The sequence below is a fragment of the Buceros rhinoceros genome, unplaced genomic scaffold (genome assembly GCF_000710305.1).
Source record: "Buceros rhinoceros silvestris isolate BGI_N320 unplaced genomic scaffold, ASM71030v1 scaffold8255, whole genome shotgun sequence".
Taxonomy (NCBI): Eukaryota; Metazoa; Chordata; class Aves; order Bucerotiformes; family Bucerotidae; genus Buceros; species Buceros rhinoceros.
In genome coordinates, this window is record NW_010412232.1 from 11,787 (window position 1) to 33,025 (window position 21,239).

The following is a 21,239-nucleotide window of genomic DNA, read 5'->3' on the forward strand; positions in this document are numbered from 1 at the left end:
TCTTTCCCTCGTTACTCTTTGTGTTTTAGAAGCATGATTTGATCAGCTGGAGTTGGTTGTCGGGCATTTGTTGATTCCTAGTACAAGTAAAGAGAATGAACTAGGGTAATGTCATGGCCACCATTTCCTTTCAGAAGAATACAGAAGAAGAAAACAAATGTAGGGGAAGCACTGGCAGATGCTGTTATTTAATGACAAAATCTTTTATTAATAAACTGCAAAGTTATGAGAGTGAGATCTACTCAGCAGTGTGAAGAAAATTTAGCTTGGAACTTTGGACTGAATTAGATTTGAATTCATGAGTACAGCTAAACTACTACTCTGCAGATAAAATGTGCTGCTGAAGTTACTAGCAGCTAGAAACTTAACTTGAAATTAAACTCCATTATCGTTGCCCACTTGGAGTTATAAAGGAAACAAGATGAGGAGACAAATATAGGCATGTAGAGAATACAGGGGTGTGGAAGGGGAGAGAAAGAGTAAGGCAAAAAGCACTAAGATGAAATTTAGATTTTTGTCTCTTTTTGTAAGAAAATGGCATTGTACAAACCAGAAGTACAGCAATGGTGCCTAATACGTGAAACTACAACTTCATGTCCTATATGTCCCTTGGTGCTTCTATATCCAAGAACTACATCTACAAAGGTAATTTTAAAGCCATTTGCACGTACTATTAAAAGAGAGAACCCTGATACCAATAATGAAAGAGAAAATAAGCTCTATCCTTGAACCCATTAGAAAAGGTTTCCTGTATTCAAGAAAGGTGTACTTCCAGATGCCCTGAGTAACCAGTGGTCAGTCATATAAAACGAATCACTGAGAGATACAGAGTGAAAGCCAAAACCAACAGTACTTTGAATTGATTGAGAAATAGTTAAAATAATTTTTGATTCATTGTGTGAAAGATGGAATTTTTGCTTTTGAAGAGTAAGGAACAAGAAAATTTGAGAGATTCATATTAATATCAGGATTTAAGTTAGATCACCATAGTGAAAATAGTGATTAAGTGGGAAAAAAGTAAATCACAAAGTAAGTGATTCAATCTACAGCACCAGAGTTGAAAACATGAGGATAGTTCTGTAGAGACAATTGATTTCATGGTGTCTACCTTTAGAGCTGCCAGAATGGATGAAACTCGGTTTGTTTGGAGGGGGTGGGGGCTCGCTTTTTTTGGCAGCAGTACTGTTGGCATTGACTGGAGATGACTGGAATGAGTTGGAAAGAAAGAGGCCATCTGAAACTGGGCGAGGCTGGCGGGAGGGCTGCTGTGGCTTAAGGATGGCAGGAGGAAAGTCACCATAAGATTTTCTTGTGCTGGAGTACTTATCCTGACCTGCTAGATTGGAATCCTCCTCCTCCTCATCATCATCATTGTATGCAACAAACTTGGCAGTATAAATCGTGTCAGGGGAGAGGACCTGTGTTTTGAGGTAAGAGGTGTTTCGCTGAGGTGGGGGAGGAGGAGCGTTAGATGAAGGGGTTGGGGATGGGAGTTCATATTCCCGTGGAAGTGGAGGTCTGTACAGACCAGGCTCATCAGGCTCCAGTAATCTTCGTTCTGCTTCATCATGCTGCCTGCGCCTTTCAGCCTCTAAGCGACTGTAATACTCCTCTTCCTGTCGCCTCTGTAAGTCCAGAGGAAACAGAAACACAGTGGTCAGAAAGACAGACACTTCAATCTAATAGAGATTTAAGTTTTCTGTTACTGAACTCCAAATACCCTTTTTTATCTCCTGGCAATAAGAAGGGTATCTATATGGACTCATACAAAAAATATTTACTAGTATGAAAAAAACCCCAGCAGTCATCCTGTAAACCAGGTTGCTGTTATTTACAGATTTACCACTGCCTGTGGTAACTACAGCAACTGCATGTGTGAACTGAGGGCGATTCCAGCATTTATTACTGAGAATGTATCTACAGTTAATAAGGGGTAGATTTACTAAAGTTGTAAAGAATCTACAGCAGAGGAAAATAACTAAAATTAACTACCATCTTAAAAAGGAACTTGGTAATTTTGCTGCACGCTTATTCAATGTAAATTAATCAACAGAGCCTTCCAATAGATGACTCCTTATAAAGCTTCTATAAATAGCAGGAAAACTACTTTCACATAAAAATCAAATTACAAATAACTTTTCTAAAACAAGGTATCAAGTAACAGTTTTGAAATAACATTTATAAAAAAACAACTCCCCATGCTAATGGTATTTATATAAGGCTATTGACCATTTAAAAGGCCATGAAATAGCTTCTATGTAATTTTCTAGTTTAAAAGATTTTTACTGCTCTTAAATTAAATAGCATTTAATTCCGTTCAGCTCTTGTCTAAGCCACATTGTAAATTAATACAGGGGTCTATTCAGTAGTTTGTTTGATAATGAATGAAAAAGTGGATTTGGAAACTCTACGTTACAAAACCTCTTTTGTCTAAGCATAGTATAACTTCTGCTGGGAATATATGACGTTTTGAACAACCATCCCTTCTGTTTGTAATCCATGTGTTTAAAAAAGTCCACCTTATCTGCTTATCTACTCAACACTGAGTCAGTTATACCAAAAAAAAGAAAACTAAGTAAATCTGATCTTGTTAATCTAAAGCAGAGACATGAAACTCATGTCCTTATACTACTCTATAAAACCACCGCAGTGGTCTGATGGCACTGAGCTGTGAGTTGGTCTATGTACGAGTGTCTCAGTCAAGATCTGTTGGTGAAAACCCTTTCAAAGAGTGTGATGCAAATGTCACTTGGCTGCGTCATTGTCAGAAATTAGAATGCCTTGGTTGCTTTTGTTCGTTGCCTTTTTAACTTCCTACAGTATACTTTAAAATACTTTCCTCAGTCCAGATACACCTTCCTCACTTCTCACCTATGACCACTCCCAGCTTAGTTTTCTTCTACTCTTCAACCCACACTGCTTACAGAAAACAAGTCTAATAAAGCTTGAAAACAATCTAACAAAACAAATTAACAAATTTAATATATCTAAGGGATTTTTTTTTAAAAAAATACACTTGCTCAGTCTTCCGAGATGAAATTTCTCTCAACATTAAAAGCTATCCCTCTTTCTTCATTCTGAAGTCAGTATTACTAATAGGCAAGTCTTTAATGTGAATGAGTTACTGATCTTCTCAGGAAGAAAAGGGTCTTAAACACGCCAAGAGTCAAATGAAGTGCTCTGTCTTCCAGTTTTGAACAATAAAGCTTCTCAAATTCAGGTACAATGTTCTGAAGAAACCTAGAAGCCTGAATTTTTAGAATGTTTGATTACATGATGACTTATCTGCTGAAATTATTTACTTCCTTTCTAGAAACCAATTCCCTTTCCTCCCATAGTCCAAACGTAAGACAATATGGAGTACTCATCTCCACTCCACTGTATTTCGTATCTCTCTCTCTCTGTATGAAACAATTACTGCAAAAACATTTAAGAGTCATCTCTGAAATAGCAAAACTCAACACCACTAACTCAGCCATTAAAACTGGCTTGCTTAAGAAGGTAGGCAAGTCACAGCGGGGCTGAAGGACACCAGAAGTAACTGATTTCTGCAGTAACTTTCAGAAAAGGCTCTGAAGCCAAAGCCCTCACCACTGCTGAAAACCAGCACCCAATACGCCTATAGCGCTATTTCTGCAAAAGAGGTCAACGCCAGCTACCACAAATGGGCTACTTGTTTAATTGCTTTTTGTTTTATATTGGATAAACTGAAACCTTGGGCCATGACCCTTATCTCTAGGGCTAGCGTGTTTAACCTCTGCCGACCCAGCTCTGAGCTGATACTGGTCAGGCTAAATTGGAGAGGCCTGTAAGAAACCCTGCAGCACTCAGAAGACCACAACCTTTTCTTCAGCCTCTCTTCTGGTCCGCTCCTCCTCTTGCTGTCGGCGCTCTTCTTCCTGCCTGGCCCTGTCTTCTGCTTCTCGTTTGCGCATTTCTTCCAGTTGTTGCTGCCGTCTACGTTCTTCATCCTGTAACTAACAGAGGCACATCTTCAATTTTTCATCACTTATGTGGGTAAGGTGGGTCAAAAAAGGTAACCGAAGTATTTACATCTAAAAATAACTTATTCAGTAGAAAATGCTAAACTACATATAAATCAATATAATTTCCAGCTGTTAAGAGTATGCTTGCTACCGATTTTCCTAAATCCCCAACAGAAGAGAGATGCACAGAACTACATACATAAAAGCACAAGACACAGGAGACACTTTCAGCAGCAGCATATAAACCCCTAGCAGAAGACTCAGGTGACTCGTGTTCCAGACAGCTCCAGAATCGCAGTCTCATAGGTACAGTAAAGTGAAATTAAATACTTGGAACTAACGGTCCACAGCTCCAGCAGCTTACTGGTTTTTCATTTAGGATTAGTATTTAAGCTTTGGAAAATCATGACTTATTAGTCAAAGGGTCAATCCATTTAAAGTAACAGGCTCATTCAGCAAGTCTGCAAATAGTTTTGGGAGATAAATAAAATCTCCCACTGTATCTGCAACAGATGTGTTTTGAAAAAAGCAGACAGTGAGGCAAAGAAATCTTTGACTACTCAGATTTAGCAACTCACATGAACTGATGTCTAAGACAATGCTATTTTATATATTCTTATGATAAACACTTGCAGAGATAAGAAAACTGAGCAATTATCCAACTTCTTTATGATTCTCTGAAGCTAACACTATCTAAGCCCTTGATGGACAGGGGTATTCACTGGCACAATAATATACACAAGGAAAAATTAACTGGACAATTGCTGTGTAATCTCCTACTGCAGCATACATTTCAAAGTGATTTCCCCTCACCCAAGTTCTTTTATATTGATTGGTATAAATCAGTAAATCACTGGATCTTGCTACAAGCTGCATGCAACATGGCTAATTCTCTACTCCTGGATTTGTTTTCACAATCCAGTTTCATTTACCGAGAAAGGCCCTTAAGACACAAACCAATAACAATACAGTAAGAGAAATTTAGTTTTAGTAAACATTGTAAGGACATCCTTCACATACGTATCTCTCCTCCCAGTTAATTAACAGGAGATATTCTTTAAAGCAGATTAGGTTCTCTTACCAACTCTCCAATCAATTCTAAAATCAAACTTTTTTTTGGACTAATTTTCTAGTAATTATTTCCTCCCACTGTTCATGTGTATGTGTCATGGGTATCTTATGACCTTGTACAACAGGAAATTTTGAAAACATTTGCCTTCTACTTCTTCAAGCAGCTATTCAGACTAATAACAGTGAAAATGCCTCTCATTTGAACCGTTAAACGCCACCATTTTTGAGCATGAAGGATAAAGAACAAAATTTCATTTAGGCAGCTATTTGGCAAATGTATACTAGAGGATGCTACCTCCAAGTAAAATCCCCTTATTTACGGCTGAAACTTTTAAAATTCCTAACTGAAAATGACATAGAGCTCAAGCTCAGAATATATGGTAGAGCAGGGAATACAGTAGTTAATAAGCTCCCTGGTTGGATTAAGACAACTTCTTGTCTTGGTTATTAAAAAGACATTATTTTAGCAAAGGAGATAATATTGCTGTCAAAAGAAAAGACAGCCAGTAATTCAAAAGAGTTTATAGAAGAGAAGTAATTTCCTGTTAAAAAAAAGAAGAAAAAGGCAAAAACTGCACAGTGAAAAACATACAGGAAGCCTCCTTGACTCTGTCCCAATTGCATTTAGAGAAGAACTCTGAACATGGCAGTTACTGACCCTAGGTTACAGCATAGATGCCTTTTTGCTTAGTAGCAAATATTACTATTAAAATGCAGTAAAGCAAGAAAATATTTCAACTAAAGGGGAAGTAAGACTAGTTTGTGACCTTAACTGAAGAAAGAAGGGAAAACTGGGCAGGGTGCCCACCTGGGAACTGTTGTCAACACTGGAACCATAATAATGTGTGTAATTGCATACAAGAGTACCCAATTCAAACTTCATTCCATATTTTCAAGACCCTGAGAAAAATTAGCTTTGCATCCCATTACTGCTAGGAGGACTATTAGACTCCTGGGTTGAGTACTGTGATTCCATACTTCTCTAACCTCATTAGTTTTTCTGTAGTTTAAGTCACATTTTCAGGTGATTTGCTGTACTTCCAATGTTTGGCCAAAACAGCATGAGTTTACATTGTAACAGGTAGAAGCAACTGATCTGTAGAGCCCGAGTGGTGAAGTAGCTAAGCACAAAGAACTAATTTCTCCCCTCCCACCCAGCATTGTCCCAGCGCTGCTGCAAACTGCCAACAGTTCACTTAGCTCCCCAGCTCTATCCCCTTCTTGCCAACATACGCCTCACAGCACTGTTCCTACCTAGAAGGGTAAAAAGCCCACCTTTCTTCTGAGCTATGGGGCTGATGGGCTGATCTGAATCATGGGACTGGCAGACACCCAGGAAGCCTCAGAGTCCAGAAAAAAAATCATTTCTCCAAGCACTGCTCAGAATGCTTTAAAAGTCATTCCAGAACTTTAAATTTATACCTATTTGACAGCTAAAGCTGGATCAGATCTGTTAGTGGCCCAGGGAATTTAAAAAGACAAATACTAGATAAGCTGACAATTCATGCATTAACTCTTCATTAACTATTCATGACCGTTCATCAGCCTTGTAATTAGCAGAACAGCTATCACCAGTGCTCATGTCAGACATAAAAAGCACTAAGAATTCAAAAGTGTGGTTTCTTTTTTCCTTGAAAGAAAGTAGTAGTTACTGGGGTACATGAAGTGGCACAGGATAGGTGCAACAGCATGAAAATGATGAAATTAGGAAAAAGGTATTTGCTAGGTATTGCATTCAACATCATCTTCTTCAGAATGAGCTTGCTTTCTTTTTTTAAAGCTAAGATTATGAACATAGTGAATCCTCAATTGATTCAGGCCATGGACCCACCTAGCGCAGTATTCTGTCCCTGACCATGGCAAGAAGGGCTGCACTTGAGCTTGGCCACTGCTTCTAGTACTTCCCCAGCATTCAGCACAGTACTAGAGCTGTCAGCTGGGACAGCCTTGTGTAATCCTTTGAGCAGCTGTTTACAGGTGTGATGCATATGAATTTGTCTACTCGATTTCTAAAGCTGATGATACTGCCTGCCTTCACAACCTTCTGTTGCAGAAAGATCCAGAAATTTACAGCATGCTTGGCAAAATCCTTTATCTATCCAGTTGCAGCTCTGCAGACCAAGGCTTAGGGAAAAAAAATACAGAAGAGGTAACAGGAAAAAATATTAACAGATGCCAAGCCTGAAACAATCCATGACTTTTGGCTCGTCCATTAATTCAGAAAGCTGACTCGCTTCACGTGTTTCACTGCTGTCAACTGCTTAACACTCATGTACCACGCAGATACAAAACCAAACACCTTAGATGGACTTAAAGTATCTGAAGTATGCATTTTAAATGTGGGGTTTTTTTTTTTTAATAATGAAGTGCCAAATTTGAAATCCTTGTTTTGAACAGACACGTTTACATATTTTTCCAGCAGCACAAATCAATCTAGTATACTAACATGACCTATAACCTTTCTTTCAGACTGGTATACTAATTATATAGAAATACACTTTGAAGCGTATTTTTGTATTTCTTCTCTAGAAGACTACAGAACTCTTTCCATGAACCCCTTTCCAACGAGAGCAATAAAATACAGAATTAGCTGGAGTCACAGCAACTACTGCTCTAATTTGAAAGCCTGTCATATTTTAGATACAAGAGAATTGTAATAACCAATTGAAAGTGGTAACTTCATAACTGCATGTTTATGTGACCTACCTGGAAATAGTAGTTCATAAGCAATTTTTGAGTTTACAATCCATTTTTACTTTAATGACAAAACTGTAACACCTGTAAGCAACTGGGTTTCAGCATGTGCTGAAACCGTATGCTGTATTATTAGGCTCTCAGGACAATTTCACTTAAAATTGAAAAGGAATGGTGTTGCTAGAGCTCTTCTAAAGGCTGCAGTGGTGGAGAAGGGAAGGGAGGAAATCTTACCTCACAGCCTGTTCGTTCAGAATTATTAGTAAGATTTTATAAACACGATTGCACAAAACATTAAACTCACATTTTTGTATTAGACCACTGCTACAACAAACAGATCAAGACTGCAAGCAAACACAACATCTAAAAGGAGGAAACATAGGGAAAGGATTCACCACATCTGGAAACATTCAAATGCATGCTTACAGTTAACTTACTGCTTAGTGTATCACCATGACTTTTAAACAGCCAAAGATGCCAAATCATCATCCAAAGCATATAGGATGGTTATTAATAATATCAGGAATTGAAATGGGAAAGAGATATTGAAGAGAAAGAAGCAAACATACCAAATCTAGAACAGAGATTGCTGGCACAGCAGTCTGCTGCAGGTAGTAAGAAAGGGGGGAAAAAAAGAAAGATGCACAGTGAAAATAAAGATAGGTTAGACTTGTGCCATTTCAAAAGCATTTTCTTTTATTTGTTAAGTGAGCTGCTTTAGAATAAGAAACTGAATTGACAAAACCCTGAAATACAGAAATGAAAACAATTAAATAATTGAAAATTTTTATCACTGTTGGTTTGACTCAAAATCTCAGTAATTCTCCAGAGGTGCTACTTATTGCATCTCTAGTAGTATAGGCAGTGAAGTGTAACCAAAATGCAAACATTACTTTAGTTCAAGACAACAGTTATTTTTTCAGTTTCAAAATGATCCAAAATGCTGGAAGAACTTTGTGCACAAATACTATTTTAAATCCAGCACTCGCAGAGAAGACCGCAAGTTTTCTGAAATAATGTTATGCAATACAACTGGCTTTCTATTAATGACACGTGGCATTTTTAGCCTTGCTACAGTAAAATTCTAAAGACTCTGTTTGTTATAATGGTAGTTTTACATGGATTTGTTTTAAGCCCACAGTTAACTGCCTTTGTGCTACAAATTACACGTTAGCGATGCTGGGCTTTAACGCAATCTGTTCGCAAAGATATATTTAGCTTTTCCTTTCTTCATTTTCTCAGTTTGAGGTATCTGTTAATTTACACAGTAATAAAGTTACCCACAAGAAAAAAGGAAAGCAATGCAGACTGAAGTGAATATGAGAAGAGTAAGCTTAGGATATCAAGCTGCCAAACAGCCCTGGGATACAAATACTACCCAAGCCGATAGCTATTTCTGCATGTCAAAATAAGCATGTTCAAACATTTCTCAAGAATTAAAATTTGGTTATCACAGAAGAAAGTCAAGATATGTTTTCAAGATAAACAAATAGAAGACATTCAGCATATGACAGAGCTAGTTTTTAAGCTGTTAGAGTGTAACTCTTGGTATGTAACTGGTAACTCCGCTATTATTCAGGAAAGAAAAAATAACATTTTCCTGTAGAAACTGTCTCTCAGTGATAACTGATTTAACAGGTTCGGAGAGACAACAGCCACCAGCAAGGTGATAAAAATTTCATCATGCTGTGCAGCTGTATTATGTTATTGCATACATCATAAGCTTTCACAGTACTAAAGCTAAGGTAAGCAAACCTTGCCAGATAGAGATTAAACTGGACACCATGCAAAATTCAGGTATGTAGGAAACGGGTCCCTAGATAGGATGTATTAGCTGTTACAATACCCCAAACCACATGTCTCAGCCTCATGCTTCCCCCCAGCACTATTGGGGTCACCACCAAGGTGGTGGTAAATGTGGAGGTAAGCAGCTGCCTTACACTTGGCGCAGACCAGCAAGGTGGAATCTCAGTTCGGTTCACTGATCCCTGGAAGCAGCATGCATTTAGTGACTGTGTTCAGGTCCAAGACTATAAATTAGAACTCTTAGAGGTAAATATATTTCAGGGGAGGGGAGGAAGGAACAAAAATGACACTGGTTTTGCTCCCGATTCTCCTGGAGACTTTCATAACTTCAAATGTCTTTGCTCACCTCCTGTAAACAACATTTAATCTTCTAATCATTCTCCGGGCACATGGCAAAATCCCTTTATCCAAAGGGAATCTCTTTCCCCACAACCAGACTTGGATTCTATAATAGGTAGCTATGATACTTTCGTAACACATCAGTTAAGTAGTGAAGCCACTCTAAGTTACCAATTTTAAGATTCAAGGTATTTAGGAAAGCTTGATCCTCCTTTACCCTGCAAGAACATCAAAATACTTGGACAAAGCCAGAGAACCCACCAAGAGATATATTTACAATACTTCTGTCTAGAAAGTACTACCCCCTTTTACCCTTGCTCTTCTTTCTGCCTCCAGTCGTTGCATGATGAGCATAGTATCCACATCATCATCCTCCTCTTCATCATCATCTTCATCTTTTTGCTTCGATTCTTGAAGTCGCTTTTGGAACTGCCACTCAAGCATGAGTTTGCGGAGGCGGTCATTTTCTTCCGCTGTACGATCAGGCTTGTTCTGAAGTTCCTGAATCTCTTTACTCAGCATGTCCACAATGTGCATCTGTTGCTGCTTCTCCAGTTTCTCCTTAGCATCCCGTTTCCAGGGATCTGGAGAGAGGCTGTCACTAGAGGACAGTTCTTCCTTGCTGATAGTGATGTACTGCAGATCTCTCCGCTCAATAGTCCGAGGCTGCTGTTGGGGCTGCAACTCTCGAATAACTGTTTCTTGAGACCTCTGCAAAGTGGAAGGCTTTTCTGATTTCCCTTGTTGAAGGGAAACAGGGGGAACCACAGGCTGAGCAGGAATTAGTGGCTGAGTACGCATTTGGCCCAGTTTTCTCTCCTGCTCACGACGTTTCCTTTCTCTTTCTTCTTCCAAACGTGCCTTTTCTTTTTCATACCATCTCTGATGCTCTTCTCTTTTTTTACGCTCAGCAGCGGCTACCTGGGAAGATGCCTGTGCTCCTACGTGATTTGAAGGAGGAGGGGGAGGCAGAGGCAAATCCATCTGTAGTTCATCAAATTCTGCCGCATAATGCACTGGAGGAGGCGGCGGTGGAGGGGGAAGATCTGTTCTGATGGGCTGAGAAATGGCCACCGGAGTTGGCTGGCTAGTAGCTGGTGTTTTCCAACGGCCAGGTCCACTTTTAGTTAAACAAGAACCAGGTGAGACCGGTTTGGATGAATGGTTCAGGTGTTCTTGGCTAGAAGTACTAGAATCCACAGATGAATTCATCCACTGATCGTTGTCTGACTTCCGATCAATGTACTCGACATCTTTCCTTATAACAACTTCCAAACGATTCCTCTCTGGCTGAAAAACTTTCTCTCTGAGTTCTTCTTGGGAACGAGCCACACGCTGGAAGAAATTAAACAAGGCATGTATGTCATAGCCCATCTGTATTAAAACATATTTGAAAATGGCTCACAAACTGCATTCTTATTACTGAAGGTAATTATTTTTAGTGAATTGCAGCATTTCCATGCCCAGTAAGTTTCCTGAAACGAACAATAAAATATTCTTCTCAGTCATTCTTGCTCAGTCAAGTCATTGAAGACTCTGCAACCTCTGAAATGCCTGGAAACCTGGACTGGGAGGAGGGCAAATGCAGAATGGAGCTTAAACTGAAAACCTTCCTGGCTCGCACAGTTTCTCAGGACTATCCTTGACACCCCCTCCCCCACATGCAAGCACAAGAATCCTGGCAGCTTGGAACAGCAGCTCAGGCATACCAGCTCTGCCATTCAGCCTTCATCTGGCCTGACTGAACATTTTTCCTATTGGGAAGGCAAACAGAAAGGCTGCTCAGTGAGAGACAACGGGGACTGCCCACCCACCCTCCTCCATTAAGCAGCGAGATGGCCCATGGGAAGCTCTCATTACTACAGTGCCAGTCACGGGTATGGAATCCGGGTAGTCAGCTCTAATTCTACCTGCTCTTGGGGCGTGGGCGTATATTTGTCTGTGCTTTCATCGCTTTTAGTGCGTCAAACACCAAGTCTTGTTTGTTAACACGATCAGGGTCTCACTGCCCTGTACAACCTCCTGGAAAGAATACTGGACCATAAATTAGACTTATCAAATCTGTTACTGATTTTCTTGAAGGAAATAGTCATACTCAGAATGTTAGGAAATACTAAGCACTGAAAACATAATGTACCAATTATCAGCAAGAGAGAGAAGAGTAACAAAGCAAACTCCTTTTCTTTTTCCTCCATCAATGACCTTAACCATGACCTCTAAAGAATGCCTTCTTTGAGATGAACAAGTGTATTTTTTATGCTCTATTAGTCCAGCAAAGCTGAACACACAGCTATTTGTGTTAGATCTGCTGTAAAGATGCACCTAGCCAAACAGTTTGCTAATGCCTTCAGCCAGAAAACAGGCTTTTCACATCTAGCTTATGGCAGCTTTTTTTACAAGCCCAGTTCTCACTGTAAAGATTAAAAGGACTTTTAGAATTTTTTTTTTAAAAAAAGTCTTTTTTCCTCTCATTTTCAACTTAAAAGAATTATTGTACTCCAGGAAAAAAATTGTGTAGTTTCACTGCTTGTAAGAAGCTAAAGCCTCTAGCCATTTGCTTTTTTAAAAATGCTTTTCTGCTCTGCATTCAACCTTAAGACCACAGCTGAAATTCAGTATCTGTCAACAACTTTAACAGATGGGGTTCATCTCACCAGTTTTAATGACCTCGTCTAAGCTACTCACTTAAGCCTGCCTTAAGCAGAGAAGAGATGCATGTCCAGGCACCAGTTCATCCCATTAAGACAAATGGGTAGGAGCAATTCTCTGGCAGTACTAGCTCCCCTGTCCCATCTCTGACAGAGAGAGCCTAGTCATTAACTATGCAGCTAAAATCAGGTGAGAAGAAGGAGTAAAGGAGTTAAATACAGAAATTCAGCCAAATATTTCCATTGCTATTTGCCACAGTTATTTAACTTGCAGCATTTCTCCTTCAAAATTACCATCCTGCTTTGGGTATAACACCTCGTAACAGCTAAAATAATTAGGATTTGATATTTATAATAATAAAAAAGTTGGTATTTATAAGAAAAAAACACTAAGCTTTTATTCAATTGACTTTTTACTGAACTCACTTGCTAATACATGTGTGAGTAATCAAAAATCAATTCTTACTTTGCTTCTATAACACAATCTCAAGATAATTTACGTGACATTGCTTTTCCAAAAGTAAAACACACAGAGCCTGGTATGAGCCTCTGCTTTTATTACAAATAAAGAAATAGCATAAAAAAGTTTTCTTCCTGTATTTTTAAGTCTCTGGTGGATTAGAGAAAAAGATGATCCAGTGACTGGATTTAGTAAATCTAGATTCAATTTTCTGCATGGATTTGAATAGAGTCCTCATTTACAACTATCAGAATAACATTTTTTTTTTAATTTATAAAGGTACAGTGGGGGTAATTCATTTCAGGTCAAGAAGCATCTGCACTTTGATAACAGATGCAATTGGATTTTTTTAATTTTTTTTTTTTTAACTAAGAGCAGGGAATGTTTCAGTGAAGACCTTGGATAGGTCTCAAAGTACTGTTTCATTTCATTTTTATTACTTCACTTTGTCACTTAAACAAGGCACCCCACAGACAAAGAGACTTTTCCATATAAACCTTCTTGGAAGAGTGAAAGATATAGTTTGCTTTTCAGAAAACCACAAAACATTTTACAAGACATCCCTACAACCACCTATACACCATTACCTTTAATAGGGGATTGAAACAGATAACAGGTCTGCAGAACATAATATAAATGCTATGGGGAGAAAAAAAAAAAAGAGTTTCTGAACTCAAGCCAATCTTGGCAATAGTACAGTTGTTTTCCCTCTGTGGTACAGTTTGTCCTCAACAGCTCAGAGATTAGAGAGAGTTGACTGTTCTGCAAAAATGTGAGTTTCTGAACTCAAGCCAATCTTGGCAATAGTACAGTTGTTTTCCCTCTGTGGTACAGTTTGTCCTCAACAGCTCAGAGATTAGAGAGAGTTGACTGTTCTGCAAAAATGTCTCCAGCAGCCTGGAGTGGAAAGCAAGCAGTTTCTTTGGGTTTTTTTGTTATACTGAAAGAAATTGGTTCTCACCTGCATTGTAGTATTGATCGAATGATTACTTTCTGCCTGGACCTGTGGTTTTTCTTCATAATTTGGCCACTGACTCTGAGCTGGAGCCATTCGATCCTGGGACTTAGAAGCTGGGAATGTGAAATACTCTCTAGTATAGGTCTGTGTTGGGATGGGATAAGCTTCCGGTCGTGGGGGCAGAGTCTGTTCCTGAAAAAGGTAGAAAGAATGTAAGATAGAATTTTCAAATCATACCAATCTGCATGGAATATTTTTCTAAACATGCATTTTCCAAGTGTTCTCTTTTGGCTCATAACAGCATTATTTGTCAGGAACAGGAGACAGAGATTGTCTAGAATCAAATATAATTGAGGTTATGACTCATGTTTTTATGGTCTGGAAACAGCTACACAATATTACACAAACCTAAGAAATCACAAGGACAATGTCATGAACAAAATTTTATAAAATCACTCAAAACTACCTCAATCTTTCCTTAGCTGTAACAGGCAGCACCACCACCACCCCCAACCAGTCACTAGCACCAGCATTATGATCAAATAGTTAAGTCAGTCACTGGTTTGACTCAAGCACACTGATGCTATTGATAGCTAAGGAAAGTTTAATAGCTAGCATTTTGCTTGCCACTTCTGACCTCTGTACAGAGATTTCCAGTAGAGACTGAGGTTATTTTGGTGGTAGTTCCAGATGCATAAACGTTCTTTCCTCCAGGGCTTGGAGGCTGATCTGTTGGAAAGTTAAAGGAAGCATTTACACGACTGTTAATCTACATAATAAAATAATAGTATTCGTAAAATAACTATGATTTTTCCTTTGAACAGTTCTAACAAGAGGCACGCTCCAAATGTTAATAGTGCATTGCCATTTCAAATTAATCCATTTCTAAAAACAATCATCCCCTTTTTGAATTCAGCCTCTAAAACCAGGGGGGGAGGCATCTACTGCTAAAAGGAGGATAATCTTACTTACTTGCTACATTGGGACTGGAGCGATGATCGGCTCTGTTCTTCATTAATCTATCATCCCCAGGCAGCTTCTTTGGTTCACTGTACTCTGTCCACGGCAGCTGAGGGCTCTCAGGTGACCCATTTTGAGTGGAGTTATACAGCTCAAAGCCTTCACTCTTTGGTCGGGGTTTACCTGAGCCACGGCGGTCAGAAACTGTAACAGTTGGATATGTATTTTCCCCCTTTCACTTATATTAACTACTGTCTAGCATATTTTTTTCAAATCAGAGCTACCTTGCATTTATAATTAAAAATGAGTTCCCAGCAAAGCAAACTCTGTATTTTAAAATCTTTACTACTTCAGATATACAATCCCACATTTGTATCAACTATACAAGATTCCTTTGATTTCTATGCTTCAAAAGAGCTTTTTAAAAGGTACCACAGTACTTGGAAAAGCCAAATGTGCTTTACTGAGAAGTCTCTTGCTGACTCTCAGACGCATATGGCATCTGGGATGGTGTTGTAAACTGTGATGATAAGGATTTATTCTTTTAACCCATTCTTTTCTGTATTGTACTACTCTACATGTAGAAAAGGTCTTTCTTTAAAAAATTGTTTCCTTTACAACATTCTTTTACATGAGACTTAAATATGACTTTTGTTATTTCACCGTAGTAGGATGATAAAATATAACATTGGAGAAACATCCAACAACTTGATGTGATGAGACACAGAAACTGAAGAAGATATGTTTCAATATCAACAGTTTAAATAAAAAAAAAAAGGCAAAACAAAACAAACCCTGAACTGCAAATCATGTTCCAGGGGCCTCTGTTTCTATTTATTTCTCTCTTAGTAATTACACTGCACTCTCTGGTTACAAGGACGTCATATTCTGAGAGGAGAGAAGCTTTTATGAAAGTGCCAAAAAAGCCACTGAAGTTTAATGCCCATGCAATATACTCCACTTGTTAAAACAAAAAAGTACTTCAAACCAGACCTGTGTTTAAATTCATCATGTATTTTTTAAAAAGATCCATATGCGAAGCATTTATTAATGACTAGACTAGCATAATTTCAAACAATGTTTTAAAACATGAATTTTTGATAAGAAGGGAAATGCTTCTTCTCTGTGCAATTATGTTTCTTTTCTGATTTAAGATTTTGGGAATATTTGGCAAGCTACTGTGAAGTATTGTAATTTCTGCATTGTAAGACTTCTAAAGCTCTTATTGACGTAAACAATAAAAGCATTTTTACCTCTTTGCATCATTGGGGATGGCTGATTAAGCAGGGTTGCCAGGCCATGGTAAATTGCTCCTTGTTTTGCTACTTCTAGTGTTACTACAGAACCTGTCCTAGTCATAAGTTCTGCTGCCCTGCAATAAAAGTCAAAGCAAGTAAACCAAAATGAAATTAGGCACTGTATTACTTAGTTCTCCTTATTATCAGATTGCATATCATGATTTCTCAAATTTATTTAGTAATCTTTTGTTTTACAGAAAACTCTTTTTCTAATTAATACCTAGAATAACTTAGAAAAAAATCTGAAGATTAGGATATGCTCATGAAACAGACAACACCTACAAGGCCAGTACTATATCCAGTTTATGTAAATGTCAGAAGCCAAAATATTTCAAAGTAGACCTAAATAATGTTTGCTCAAAACTAAAGCCCAAACATGTAATACAGTCTCTTCTGTATACATAACCCTTAACATATACAGAAAATACTACATGAATAGTTGAACTTTTTACTAAGGTTACTCACAGGCAGTTATAAACAGCCAAGACAAAGTCTAACACGTAAAAAAAAAAACAACAAAAAACAACAAAAAAAGAACTTCAGCCCTTTTCAGTAAATTATTACTCTAGCATTTTCTTCATGTAAAGACACCAAAGGAAAGCATTCCGTACCTTTCCTGGGACAGGCCCACCAAACTTCGACCGTCCACACTGAGCAACTGATCCCCTGCAGCCAGACGACCATCCTAAATACATATTCGAGAGAGAAGAAAATTTATACACTGATGCTAACATGGTCTAAAGTAAAACAATTATTCACACAAGCTATTTCCAAAGATTCTTTCTGCCTTTGAACTTCTGATGTTTAAGAATATTACTAACCACATCTGCAGCACCTCCTTTCACAACAGACTTGACATATATCCCAAGTTTGTCTTGACCAGCACCCTACGGAGAAAGAGGCATTAATTAATTACATTTATATTTGATCTATTAAGCATTCCACAGATGTTAATAGGTATTTTAAATAGCTAGATAAAATTCTAAGTTCTCATTATTTTCATATATTCCCAAACTGGAAAAAAACCAATTATACAGAAAAGAGTTACACTGATTTAAAGTCACATGAAAATTTTACTATTAGGCCTATTGAACCTGCAGGCATTGTTAGAAGCAAAGAATATTTGGTCTTAATGCAAGCCTGAATAAGAAACAAAAATACCTTAACTGAAACTTACACTTTAGAAATTTGTTCTAATCCCCTTCTAATACGAAACATTTATTTGCACTTTTATGTACATGTTATTATTTTTTATACCTCTATGTATTATGTTCCAAAAGACTGCATTGTTTCCCTTGATCATACCCAAATGAAACAAGATAAATTGCAGATTAAAATAAAAAGGAACAGAAATGTTTTTTACATTTGTTAGGACTGTAAAGTAGCTAGTGTGAAGGAACAAACAGTGCCTTCAGTTCTACAATAAACAAGTAGACATTATAATTAATAAGTCTTTTGGAGTAGACAGAGCCAATATTTAAGTCTACTGCAAAACCATGCAATTTTGTTCAGAAAACATCTGCTCAAAGTATTCTGCTAATTTTGAAAGGACTGTTAACGGTGAATTTACTGCAAGACAACCAAGAGATCCAAGACAAGAGAATGTAAGCGTCTATTCAAGCCATGCTGTTGCATCATCCACATGCTCCAATTCACAAGACAACACAGTTCAGTCTAAACATTAGTATCACAAACCTTTAAATTGTCATTACAATGTAAGACAATCACTTGTGATTTCACTGTGTGCTATAGCAAACGGTGCCATTTTATTCTGCAAGTCACTTGAAAACTTACTTAGCATTCTTCTTCCAACAAAGCAGTTTTTAATGTAACATTATTTTCTAAAATAATCCCCAAGTTGCTTTGATATTGAATACACAACTTCCTCCTCCTTCCCCCCGCCTCCCCCCCCTCAGCTTTTCCAACTCTTTTTTGGCAGCACAAGCACTTATTGCTCCCACTGTTTCACTAAACTAAAACTCAAGGTGAAGATAGCTAGTGTTATACACAGTTTTCTACGCAAGTGAAAGACCTATTTTTATTCTTTAAATCTTGAATTAATCCCACATTTACTCAAAAGCCACCGAAAAGGAATTCCTTCAAGTCCCATGATTCCAGATTAACATTCTACACGTCCAAGTTTTTTGCAATTGCTTAAGCCGTGCTTAAGAGAAAAAACATGCAATAAATGACTGAAGTAAGGACACTTCCTTTGTCTGGAAAAAATACAAAAACAATTGAAAAAAATTAGTTACTTTGTTTTTTTAAGGGCTCTAAAGAAACATCGAGATAACTGCAGAAAATTTTGAAAATATTGTATCAGAGAAATCGGTTAAAGTTATGGGAAACCCAGGCCAGAAGACAGCTAGATAAATATAACGAAAAAATGAAATCATGCTTCACGAGTCTCCTCCCCAACCAACCAAGAAGCACACAGGGAAGGATGGTCTGGCTGACAGAATGCCTAGACTTCCAAGACAGATGTGGCAAGATCTCTTTCCAAAAGTTCTTCAAGACTTTTAGTAACATAGGATAAGAAGAGACTTGTCATATATTAGTAACTGCTTCAGCAATGGATTGAAAGTTGCTAGTTTCTACAAGGAGTGGAAGTTTTCAGAGAAGTCCTAAACAAATGTGCTGTTCACCATATTCATAAGTGTTCCAGAAAAAGGGCAACAATGGTCTAACTAAATTTACCGTACAGAAAATTTATTAAGTCAGTCAAAATATTACTTCAGTTGCAGAAGGATCACATAATGCTGAACACTGGAGCAATAATAGGGGAAAAAATGTCTTTCACTGGTCCAAATGTGAAGTAATGTTCCAATCTCGTAAGGGACCGATCAGTTCCCATCACAGCACTGTTAGCAGAACGTGTTACCACCTCTCATTGTTGGAAACATAAAATTAAGATGGTTTGGTTTATATGCCTCTTTCTCTGCCTCCAACCATGAGATGTACCTAAAGGTAAGCTCCTTTAGTTCCAAAGGGCAAAACTCATGCAACATGTAGTGTCCTGGTTTGAGTTAGAGCTGATTTTACTTTTTAGCTCAGTCTCTGCTGACTGCACTGACTGAAGTTAACGGCATATTTTTGCAGACAGTGTCTGCTCCTAGCAGTGACAACACTTGATGTTTAGTTACTGCCAAGGCCTGGTGTGCAGACAGGTTCTTGCTGATACTTGCTCCTGGGAAGACCAAGGTCACTGCTACATCCTGTGTCCCACAGTGGGGGTGCAGTAAGTGAGAGGCCGCACCTACAGAGAGGAGTGGACAGGACAGGTGACCAACAAGGTGTTCCGTCCCATAGACGTCATATTCAGTATAAAGCTGAGGGATCACAAGGGTCAAGCTCTATTCTTCAATGGCCGGTGTTCAAGGAGGACTCTCTGTTCTTCCTTCAATCCCAATCCATGCAAGTTGAGTCCAGTCTTGGCCCTCCCCAGTGTCTGCCCACAGCATCAGTGGTGATGGTGACATGGCTGCCATCAGGAATGCTGGGTTTGGTGTTGGTTTTGTATATATTTCATTTTATTGTTGTTATTATTATCATTTAAGCAGTTTTAGGTTTCATTTCCAATCCATAAGTCTCTCTCTCTTATTCCCTTTCTCCTCCCCTTTGGAAAGGGAGAGGGGTTAATAGAGAGTATCTGTCACTGGTCTAGTGACCAGCTGAGCCTCAACTCATGACATGTAGTTATATGTAATTGCAGGGACCAAACAGTAGCTTTTCTTGGAGGCCAAACTGACCAAGACTAACCAGAAGCCCCTGAAGCCATCTGGGATTGACAATTCAGTCCTAACTTCAAAGGATGCTAGCAAGAATCTAATTCCCCTGGGTCCAGGAATTCAGACAAAGATCTGCCAAATATGGTCAAAAATTAGGTAGAAAGAGCAAGCCTTTGGAAGAGCACTGCCACTTGAAACAGTGCACATATTCATCAAGCAGTTTTGGGATTATGACTTCGGTACTCATGAATTACATTAGGCACTATATCCAAACACATTGCCTCCCTTATGCTTAATTGTGATTGCTAGCGTGCATTAAACAAAGTCGAAACCTTCTGTTTAAGACCGCGTGCACTGGTTTGCAGATAGTGTCCAGATAATAGTTTCTAAACTGGCTTTAACCCCTTGAAAAAGATCTTTTTAGTCATACATAGTCTTTACATATCAGCTCAAATATCTGGAAACCAACAGAACTAATAGAACTAAACAAGACAGAAATCATCACAGTTACTAACAATCTAAAAGGTTCGCATTTAGAAAACTTTATAATTCTGATTACTCTCTTATAAAATGACACCAGCAAAACCATGAGGCTCAGAGGATAACAAGGATGATCAGAAACATGGAAACATGGAATAGCTTTCTTGAGAGAGCCAACTAAATAGCTTAGCAAAGATCAGGGAAGTGAAGGTCTATGGGATTACGAGTGGCACAGGTTGGATTATTTATCATCTCTCTAATCAGCCAAAAGAGAAAGCTTTCTTATTCATACTATCACAGCAAGCATATTTTTAAAGGAAAAACAAACAAAAAAAAGCACACACTCCATCCCCACCCCCCACCCCACCCCCATTTTCCGTAGCATTTCATAATTAAAATCGCGAAACTGCCAGGAACCAGACTGCTGTAGACGCCAAAGTGTAAACATGCATCAAAATGGAAAAGAAAAAAAAAAAATAAAAATCATAGTTTCATGGTACAGTTCTTCAAGTGCTTTCAGGACAAAAAAACCAAACCCACACAAACACTGAAACCCGCATCACCCACCAACCCACAAAAAAACTAACCAACCAAACAAAAAACCAACCCATTATAATAAACTCTGAAAGAAGTTTTGAAATTACAGAAAGGTAGAAACCAGGAGGAAGCCTCTTACACTCATTTTGTTATGTTCTCTGGCTAAGTATCCCACAGCTGGAAGATACCAGATCAGATGGATTTTTGTGTTAACGGTTCCAATACTCTAAGCCTTACAGTAATTCATTACAATTTGAAGGAGCTGACATTTTAC

The 21,239-nt window shown here is 38.3% G+C and overlaps 1 protein-coding gene across 1 annotated transcript in view; it reads right to left on the bottom strand.

Annotated features, from left to right (window-relative positions):
• MLLT4 (myeloid/lymphoid or mixed-lineage leukemia (trithorax homolog, Drosophila); translocated to, 4) overlaps window positions 1-21,239 on the bottom strand; it is a gene marked incomplete at its 5' end in the record, with an annotated part of 61,335 nt that overhangs the window by 5,049 nt on the left and 35,047 nt on the right. The window contains 10 exons of the mRNA XM_010136307.1: window positions 1,334-1,625; window positions 3,843-3,977; window positions 8,321-8,356; window positions 10,209-11,231; window positions 13,966-14,154; window positions 14,600-14,691; window positions 14,935-15,126; window positions 16,176-16,294; window positions 16,832-16,905; window positions 17,042-17,107. Coding sequence (XP_010134609.1) covers window positions 1,334-1,625; window positions 3,843-3,977; window positions 8,321-8,356; window positions 10,209-11,231; window positions 13,966-14,154; window positions 14,600-14,691; window positions 14,935-15,126; window positions 16,176-16,294; window positions 16,832-16,905; window positions 17,042-17,107 — 2,218 coding nt within the window. The remainder of the gene's footprint in view (window positions 1-1,333; window positions 1,626-3,842; window positions 3,978-8,320; window positions 8,357-10,208; window positions 11,232-13,965; window positions 14,155-14,599; window positions 14,692-14,934; window positions 15,127-16,175; window positions 16,295-16,831; window positions 16,906-17,041; window positions 17,108-21,239) is intronic.